Source organism: Stenella coeruleoalba (genome assembly GCF_951394435.1).
Source record: "Stenella coeruleoalba genome assembly, chromosome: 10".
Classification (NCBI taxonomy): Eukaryota; Metazoa; Chordata; class Mammalia; order Artiodactyla; family Delphinidae; genus Stenella; species Stenella coeruleoalba.
The window spans coordinates 7829698-7839880 of NC_137156.1; the positions used below are offsets into that span (position 1 = coordinate 7829698).

A 10183-nucleotide genomic window follows, 5' to 3' on the forward strand; every position below is an offset into this window, starting at 1 on the left:
AGACACGGTCAACATATGCATTGAAGTTTCAGAACTGGTGTTTATGGGAGTCCAATTCCTCTATCTTAGAAGGCTGATCATGTGTTTTGATCAAGCACACTTTTTCCATGCTGAGGATTCAGCTGTGACAAGTGAGTTTCCACTGACTTCTGCTGTCTAGTTCTCTCATAAGAGAGCCTGAGGGTCAGGAAAAGGAAATCAAACATCTAGTTCTAATGTACATTTTTCTATACTAGATGCAGGTGAGAAACCTTGTATTGTCTGTGAGCAGAGGAAAGCAGCAAATTATACCAGAGTAGCTAATGCCACCATCAGTTCAGGTTAGGCCCATCTCGTATTAAACCTATTATCTTTTTTTTTAAATTGATTTACAATGTTGTGTTAGGAAACCTATTTTCAAATGTCTTAACAGCGCAGCCTGTTCTACCATGATAGTTCTGCGACCTCTTCTGGCACTTACATAATATAAAATACTTGGGGCCTCCCTGGCAGTCCAGTGGTTAAGACTCTGTGCTTCCAATGCAGGGGGCGTGGGTTCGATCCCTGTTTGGGGAACTAAGATCCCACATGCTTCGTGGCACAGCCAAAAAATGAAAAAACAAACAAAACCATAATGTAACCACACTTCTGGAAATGAATGTGCTGGTGAAATTTATTTACATTATGTTCTCTCATCTCAATCACATCTAAGTCTTGGAAATCTGTATTTGCATACAGAATCCAATACATTCCTGGGAGAATTTTTTTTTAACAAAAACAAAACAAGATACAATCAATGTGATAGTTGGGTAGCTTAATGAACATCTTGCTTTTGGGGGGTCTCATCTGGGATTTCAGAGTGAACTGTATCCAGAGGCTGCCAGTGGCAATTCATGAGAGAGTCATAGAGCTCTTCACTTTCCACCATAAATTCTTTGTTTAACTCCTCAATATTCAAATGAAGATTTGGATCTGCAGAAGCCAAGAACACATATGAAAAAAAAAATACAGTTTTACAGGACACATAGTAGAAATGGCTTAAAATTAGAGCTTTTAAAAACACATTAGCAGGAAATATTGCAGACATTTAATGTTAAATTTTTTTAATTGAGTGTTTACTTTCAATAAGACCTAAAAATAGAAATTGAAGCTAAGAAAGTAGTGCTACCAGACTCAGTGAGCGTTTAGATGGTGGAAAAGATGGAGAAAATGGATGGAATTGAGAGATAACGTCCGTGGAGATGAACGGACAGGACTTGGAAATGCGTTAAACTTGGAGCAGAAGAGAAAGGAAGGGTCGAGGATGAGTCTTGAGTTTCTAGCATGAGGACTTGGGCAGATACAATGCCAAAGAGTGAACCAGAACTAAATCCCTACAACAGGGCTTTGAAAAATAATCATGCTGCTTTATCTGTTTAGTTAACAGATTGTTATAAGTGAATAAATTGTTTATAGCGACTAATTCAGAAACAGAGGGAGACCTACACTAGAATTCTCCAGTAGGAACTTTCAGTTTCTAGCCAGCTGAGTGAATGAGGAACCTGGAAAAGGGGTTAGTTTTGTTTTCAACGAGGGCAACAGAAGTTTTCTGTTACCTTCTAGTGAATCTTCATCTTGGTTTTCAGCCAGAGCTGTGGTTTCCTACAATGAAAATCAGTATTTTAAGAAAAAACTAATTTTACTTAAAGGGTTACTCACTCCCTTGGAAGAATTTAGCTCTCAAAAATAATATACATTAAACTCCCTTTTGATCAACTTTACTTTGAATTTTGATTAAAAGAACCTTTCAATGATATAAGTGCAATGGGTGAACCGCGTCCATAGAAGAAAGTCACAAAGACGAGGCATCAGACAAAGGCGTCTGGCTTCTCTGAAGTTTTGGGGAACTAACTGACATCCTGGGCCCTGGGCGAGGAACCAGACAGCAGGGACCCCGGCATCAGACTCCACAGGTACTGTAATAGGTACCCAACTCTCCACCTGGAGCTCTGCCCTTCCTTCCAGGTGACAATCTGCAAAGTCTCCATGAGCACATACCCCTTGTGGCCTTCTAATCACACCCCCTGCCGCACCCCATGTCTCAGCTAAGGACCAGGACAGTAGATGCTTAAGGAAGTGCAGAGGCTACAGAAAAGCAAACCAATCAATTATCTTCTTACGTAAGGAATGAAGTTAATTCCAGAAGCACTCCCCAAATAAATCTTGGTTAGTTACTCCAGACTCTGTGGGCTCTCCTGGGACAATGCAAGTTTTTACAACTCCTCTCTGCACGCACCGGCTGGGAACCTGACTTTGTCAAGGACACACAGCTGATTCCAGGGTCCCTGCTGTCTAGTTCCTCGCCCAGGCCCCAGGAGCCGAGTTAGTTCCCCGAAACTTCAGAGAAGCCAGACGCCTTTGTCTGATGCTAATCCTTTGTGACTTTTCTTCTATGGACTCAGTTCACCCATTGCAAAATTGGTTAATTTCTGAAGTTGATAATATACTCAAACCTATACCTGTCTATTTAAAGATACAAAGTTAACCACAGGAAGTCAGACCATCTCCCAAAAGAGCACAAAAAAAGAGAGAAGTGAAAGAAGAAAAATACGATAAAACCTCAGGTGGGAATTCCCTGCTGGTCTAGTGGCTAGGACTTGGCACCTTCACTGCCGAGGGCCTGGGTTCAACCCTTGGTCCGGGAACTAAGATCCCGCAAGCACCGAGGCACAGCCAGAAAACCCAAAAAAAAAAAAAACAGCCTTGAAAAATTGGAAATGAAAGTCTGGGCAAAAAAATACCAAGCAAACGCACGTTTTAAAAACTGAAGGCTTAGGTGTTAAAGCCAAGGCTATCACACGAAGTGTTACTGTGCACACAAATTGGGGAAAAAATTTTGTAACACTTTGACTGCAAAGCGCTAATTTCCCTATTATGTAAATATCTCACACAGTCAAGAAAAGGGGGGGACACAAGGAAAAAGGTAGACAAAGGACACCAATGAAATCACAGAGCACAGATACCAATAAACACTTGAAAGTTATTTGCCTCCAATGAAAGACAAATGCCTTCCTCACCTGTCAGACTGGCTAATCACACACAGAACCTCATGGAGAAGCAAGTCATACCATCAATGGAAAGTGTAAGCTCAGGCAGGCTCTTTGGAGAGAAGCTTTTGCTGTTTAAGATGTTAAATGTCATATCCTTTAATCGAGAACGTCCCCTTCTAGAATTTTTCCCTTAGCCAAAAAACACTCAAATTCTTCAAAAGAGGTAAAAGGAAGTTTGTTAAAGCACCGAAAACATTTAAAATGTCAGTCGATAAGTGATGAGCTAAAATCACAGCACATCCCAATGGGCAACTTTTAAAGAAAGCTCTGCTGGTGCAACATAACAACAGCAAGCAAGGAACAAACTACTAAGACTATCCGACACTGTCCATTCTAGTGAAGGCGCCTCGAGCTCCCCAAACAGAAAGTAAGCCCATTCACAGTGACTTAGTGAGAGTAGAAGGGAAAATCTAGAGGCCATACATCCGCTTGAACAATGCTTTCTTCTAAGCGGGGACGGAACGGGGAAGAGAGTGGGGTGGTGGAGACTTTCTCTTACTCCAATACCTCTTTTAAAGAAATATGTTACTTTAGTCATCAAAAATTGCTACAGCAAAAAAAAAAAAAAGTACCTCTTGTCCAATTTTAAGTGTTTAAGGGTAAAATCTATTGAATGATGCTAAGCTACAATTTAGTAGCAAGAATTCCCGCACAGACTTCACCAACCTATTATGTTTGGAAAACAGTGAGGACTGAAATTGTTTGCAAGTCAAAATGTCTCAGGTCATCAGCTTTTCCTCTCTGGTACTAAATTAGGGAGCAGAAGCCAGGGCTGTGGGAATTTGAATGAGAGGATCTGGAAGCGTGAGGAAAGGAAAAAAGATGTTTCCATACGGGGCACCCAAACCACCCAGTATTAATGCCAGGGAGAGATACCTTGGGTGTAAGCGAAGTTTCAACTGGGTATCCGGAGGTCTCACACACAGAATAAAGGTTGGGTCCATTTCCATCCGTTCCATAGCCACAGCTGTAGCCAGAAGGAGGATAATAGCTGTGCTGTTGCTCGTACCAGTTGCCAAAGGGGTAACCCTGGCAGGAATGGAAGTCTGGCTTCACTCTGAGAGCAGAAGGGAAAGGACAGGAATGACATCACCAAACAAGGCAGAATCACTCAAAAACCCAGGACTCCCTCGTCTTTCCCAGACGTTACACGTAAGGATGATTTCCGCTTTCACTGTTTTAAGCACACCTATTTTCGAAGCAACAGTTTGTACACTGCCAAGTCGTATAAGAAACAGAACACTACCGGTCTCGCTTTTCGTTCAGAGTAGGAAAAATCAGCTCACCTTTGCCAGTACCAGTAATAATTATTTTGTTGCGCTATGCCGAAACCTGCAAAACTCTCTTGTTCAGCCATTTATCCAGACCCTTGATAAAACGATCGGAAATCCACACTTTTGACTCCTGCATACACAATTCCAGCTCCTGGTCTAAACCCGCTCAGCCCCACAAATAACTCTTACAGCTGCCTCAGGGATAGGAATTACCTGCGGTGTCAATTTCGGCCAGGTACTTAATTCCTTGACTTTCATGTGGGTGAAGGAGTGGGTGGGGTTGGGAAGGAGTGTATTGGGGTCACCTGGGGGAACTCCTGCAAACTTCCGCGGGCTTTGAGCTGCCTGCCCGCACCAGCGAGTGTCAGGCCGGGAAAAGCCAGACAGAAGAGGGAGGCTGGGGGCGGGGAGGGACCAGAGAGAGAGCGTGAGTTGGGCAACCGTGAAGCCGCAGAAGTCTCCACCCTACCCCCTACGATAATATGTAAGGGAGTCACTTTTAATCACTAAAGCCTTAAGACAAAGACTACAATTCGATGCTTCCCTCCTCAGTTCCATTATCTGCAAAGAATACCTATGAGAACAAGCATCTAGTGGACTTTTTTTTTTTTTTTTTTTTGGCTGCGCCCTGTGGCGTGTGGTATCTTAGTTCCTCCACCAGGAATTGAACCCATGCCCCCTGCACTGGAAGCATGGAGTCTTAACCGCTGGACCTCCAGGTAAGTCCCTGGACTTTTTTTTTTAAACATCCTCTGCAGGTTGTAATCTTTACCCCAACCAGCTGGTGGGAAGAAGCGGTATATATCACACATCACACACACACACACACCCCTACCTTAATGCAAGTGCAGGAAAAAATTTTAAAGACATATTTCTGTGATGCTGTGTGTTTTGTTTTGTTTTTTTAAAGCATGACAAAGCAGTGCTTCCTAAACTTTAGTGCGGGTTCAAATTACCTGAGCATATTTAAAATGTGGGTTCGGAGTCCATAGATTTGGAGTGAAGCCTCAGATTCTGCCCTTCCAGCCAGCTCGCAGGCACTTTAAGTAGCAAGGCTACACAAAATGTCAACATGTGAGAAGATAACTTTTGAGTCTAAACAAGGACACAGGGTCTGGCCATTTCCTTGTAGCTTGTTGATTCCACTATTCAAATTCTTAATGTAGTCTATATTTACCTGTAATGTGAAAAATAATCATCATGTTGAATTCAAACCATTCAATCATTCACCCATCATTTACTGAGCTCCTCCTATATACAAGGTGGGTGCCTGGCATACAGTGGAGCTTATACTCTAGTGAATTTCCCCGTGTTCAAGGGAGATGTTATTCATTAGCCGCTGTGCACACATCGCTAGGGGTCACCCGATATCTGGTTTCCTTTTCTTCCTTAATAACAGAACCCTGGGACTTCCCTGGTAGCACAGTGGTTAAGAACCCACCTGCCAGTGCAGGGGACATGAGTTCGAGCCCTGGTCCGGGAAGATCCCACATGCCATGGAGCAACTAAGGCCGTGTGCCACAACTACTGAGCCTGTGCTCTAGAGCCCGCGAGCCGCAACTACTGAAGCCCACGTGCCCAGAGCCCATGCTCCGCAACAAGAGAAGCCACCGCAATGAGAAGCCCGTGCACTGCAATGAAGAGTAGCCCCCAGCTCGCTGCAACTAGAGAAAGCCCATGCACAGCAACAAAGACCCAATGCGGCCAAAAATAAATAAATTAATTAAAAAAAAATAACAGAACCCTGATTTTATTTGGAGGTAGCAACAGGCCTCGTGTCCAGGTGGCCAAAGTCTGGCTAATAAAATGTAAATCGAACTATCACAAGGGGATTGAGGGCAGCATAGGCAGAGGGAGTTTGCTTAGCTGGAAGGAGGCCTTTCTGTCCTCCACCCTTCCCCCAGGCCTAGTGTTGAGATTACGGATGTGATGGCTGAAGACAAAATAACTGCACCTCTCTTGGCCTATGAGGTGATACGAAGGAAGAAGTCATACAACCAAACACAGGATCTTTTTTTTTTTTCAATTGGCTGCACGGCTTTCAGGATCTTAGTTCCCCAGCCTGGGATTGAAACCGGGTGCTTGGCAGTGAAAGCGCTGAGTCCTAACAACTGGACCGCAGGGAATTCCCAGAACACAGGATCTTAAAGAGAGAACAGATCTGGGTCCCTGATGACTGGGGTCCCTGCACCAGCACTAGACCAACCTACCTCCAGATGCCTTTCACTTAAGAAACAAGTATCTTGGGACTTCCCTGGCGGCCCAGTGGTTAAGACTCTGCCGTCCCAATGCAGGGGGCACAGGTTCCATCCCTGGTTACAGGACCTAAGGTCTTGCATGCTGCACGGCGTGGCCAAAAAACTAAATAAATGTCTTGTTTAAGCCACTATTGTTGTTAAGTTATATAAGGTTAAAAACAATTCCTTTTCTAAAAAACTATTTTGTTTCTGTTTTCTTTCAAAAATTTTTATCCAACTTTTAAAGGTTATTTTCCATTTACAGTTATTACACAATATTGGCTAGATTCCCTGTGTTGTACAATACATTCTTGAGCCTGTCTTACACCCCATAGTTTGTACCCTCCCCCCCCAACTAGTAACCACTGGTTTGTTCTCTCTATCTGTGAGTCTGCTTCTTTTTTTTGTTATATTCATCAGTTTGTTGTATTTTTTAGAAAAAGACAAATTCTTAAATACTGGAGCAGCTTAGAAATCAAATTCAACATATCAGTTAAGATTCTTTCATAAAAACGTGAATATCTTTTTCTGGTCCTCTTATTTTAGGACTGGCTTTACTTTTTTTGGAAAGAAAATCGGAATTTTGGCTATGAATGAGTGAGAGGGGTGGGGCTGTAGTTGGAAAGGAATGTGGGAGTTGAACCTTCAGACAAGGTGGTAAGGAGGCTGGGGTTGTAGGGGACGTCAACAGGGCATGTTGAACCCACCCAGGAAGGCGGCAGGAGCCGGGGCACCGAAGGCCATGAGCAAGGCTCCAGAGATGAAGATGGACATTCAGGTGATTTTTAGGTGATGGTGACGAGGAAGAGTTCACAAATCTTTCCTTGATCTCAGCCACAAGTGCAAACCTCTCAAAGCTCACGGGGATTATTCCCATGAAGCAGGTGAAGCAAATTTCTATCAGGCTGGTGTCCAGGGGAAGCAGCCCACTCTGCTCCACGCACAGAGGAGACCAAAATCTTCTGAGAATACAAGCACAGGCAAGCTCGGTAGAGTCCCCAAATTTAACAGACTTGCTACCTGTCACACTGTGAAGAGAAGGTAACTAAGAGGGAATGTTAGACGCACATGATATTTCTAACAGGGCCGAGTTCTCTCCACTGTATCTTGCTTTTAGCTCAGTATATCCACCTTATCACCACCCTCACCCCCTCACCCCCAAAGGAAAACTGGCTCTTTTTTCTTTAACGAACCAAAGCCAGGTACTCAATAAATATTTCTTGAGTGAATGAATAAATCAATGCATGGCTCAAGTGTAAGAAGCTTTTCTATCAATAACTTAAATGCAAAACTAGAAATCCTGTTGCGCTTTAGAGTTAATGATCCCTGGAGTGTTGGTTGTTTCTTGGCAACGGCTGTTTTCACAAGAATGAGATTGAATGGCTTTTTACGTCCTGAGTTTGGAAAGAGAACAGGAGGTTTGGCAGGAAGTATGCTCAGTTTGAATCCAGTTGAGCAGATATATGATATTGTATTGTGTGCTTTTCTTTAGACAATGAAAAACCACTTTTCTTCTCCGTTAAAGAGAACGTTCGAGCCCAAGGAAATGTAAAAGGCAGCAGCAACACCAGGGTCTGCTGTTACTTAGGTGTGTGGAAAGAGTTCTGGACCTACTTCAGCATTTATAACCTCAGATTGGATTAGAGTATTTTAGCTTTAGAGGCACTAATCTTTCTGAAAATGTAATAAAATTTTATCAATGCTCTCCTCCATAAATGTACATACATAATTTTGCATATAATTTCAGGGCATTCAGAGGCCCAAAAATTTATCCATGAATTCCCCCAGATTAGGAACCCCTTGACTAGATGCTCTAAGGTCTTCTAAGCTCTATGATTGGTTTCACTAATTTTTAACAGTAAACAAAGAAAGAAAAGGAGTAAACCATTTTGAGTTATGTTTATGTCGCTTGAATTATGGTTTTCATTCTAGAACCAACTAGATTCTAAAAGAATCCTAGTTGGAGCAAAACCCACAAGTTTCTTCTCTAAAATGTGACAGATACTCAACTATACTCCAGTAAAAATTAATTAAAAAAAATAAAATGTGACAATCTGGCAAAAGATGCTGACCGTAGTTATTATCCTGTTATCGTGATACATTAAAATTAATTTCAAATGAGAACTAATTCTTCTCAAACAGCAGTTGAGACTTCGCTGGGGTAATGAGGCAGGGCACCAGGGGGATTTCAGAAGCAACAAAATACATAAAGCACATGATTTTGAAACACAGTTTCAGAAAAAAGTTTGTTTTTTTTTCCTTTTCGATGAGAGACTGACTTCCTATTAAAATAAAGATATGTAAAAAGTCACACATTTAAAGACAAAATACGAGACTTCAAGAAATGTCCTGCTTACTCATTAAAAAAAAAAAATTGAGCCCAGGCTCCGGACGCACAGGCCCAGAGGCCATGGCTCACGGGCCCAGCTGCCCCGCGGCATGTAGGAACCTCCCGAACCGGGGCACGAACCCGCGTCCCCTGCACCGGCAGGCGGACCCTCAACCACTGCGCCACTGGGAAGCCCGGGGGCTACTCTTCATTGTGGTGCGTGGCCTTCTCATTGCGGTGGCTTCTCTTCTTGTGGAGCACGGGCTCTAGGCACACAGGCTTCAGTAGTTGTGGCTTGCAGGCTCTAGGTGCATGGGCTTCAGTAGTTGTGGTGCACGGGCTTAGTTGCTCCGCGGCATGTGGGATCTTCCTGGACCAGGGCTCGAACCCGTGTCTCCTGTATTGGCAGGCGGATTCTTAACCACTGCGCCAGGGAAGCCCCTGCTTACTCATTCTTTGTCCCATGCCCAGGGGACAACCACTCCCGCAATTCACATTCCTCTGACCTTAGTGGTTCTCTGGTGGAAGAACCACCAGAACTAACAAGCAGTAAATAGGAAAATAAATAGTAAAACAACTTGTGTGTTTTGGTAACGTAATGAGATAACTAGCCCAAAGGGAAGGAATTACAGGCATACTTCGTTTTTTGCACTTCGCTTTATTGTTCTTTACAGATATTGCTTTTTTTTTTTTAAACAAATCTTGGTTTGTGGCAAGCCTGAATGGAGCAAGTCTATCAGCACCATTTTCCCAACAGCATTTGATTCCTTCGTTTCTCTGTGTCACATTTTGGTAATTCTCACAATATTTCAAACTTGTTCATTATTATTCTATTTTGTGCGGTAATCAGTGATCTTTGCTATTACTACTAGGACTTGCCGGAGCCTCAAATGATGGTTAGCACTTTTCAGCAATAAAGTGTTTTTCAATTAAGGAATGTGCATTTTTAAGACATAATGGTATTGCACACTTAATAGACCCCAGTATAATACAAACCTAAGTTTTATATACACTGGGAAAACAAAGAACTCGTGTGACACGTCATTGCTGTGGTCTGCGACCCAGCCCGCACTCTCCCTCATGGGTGCCTCTATTGTCAAACAGTGAAACTGGTTTTCAAGAGGCTGAGAATGAGCTGGACTTCAGCATTTCAGTGCCTGAGGAGTCCTTACACATGGAGTCGCCAAAGCACACAGAAGACAAGGCTTCCCTTGTGCTGCAGTGACAACCAAAGCAACCAAAATGAAATCATTTATACGGTATCCAAACCAGCAT

The 10183-nt window shown here is 43.1% G+C and overlaps 1 protein-coding gene across 1 annotated transcript; it reads right to left on the bottom strand.

Moving 5' to 3' along the window:
- Positions 1-793: 793 nt before the first annotated feature.
- LOC307192707 (uncharacterized protein C6orf52) lies at positions 794-4425 on the bottom strand (the record flags this gene model as incomplete). Its single annotated transcript, XM_079933983.1, has 4 exons — positions 794-951; positions 1575-1620; positions 3945-4125; positions 4355-4425. The coding sequence occupies 4 exons, from the start codon at positions 4423-4425 to the stop codon at positions 794-796; spliced, it is 456 nt and encodes a 151-aa protein (XP_079790109.1).
- Between the last annotated feature and the right edge of the window lie 5758 nt (positions 4426-10183).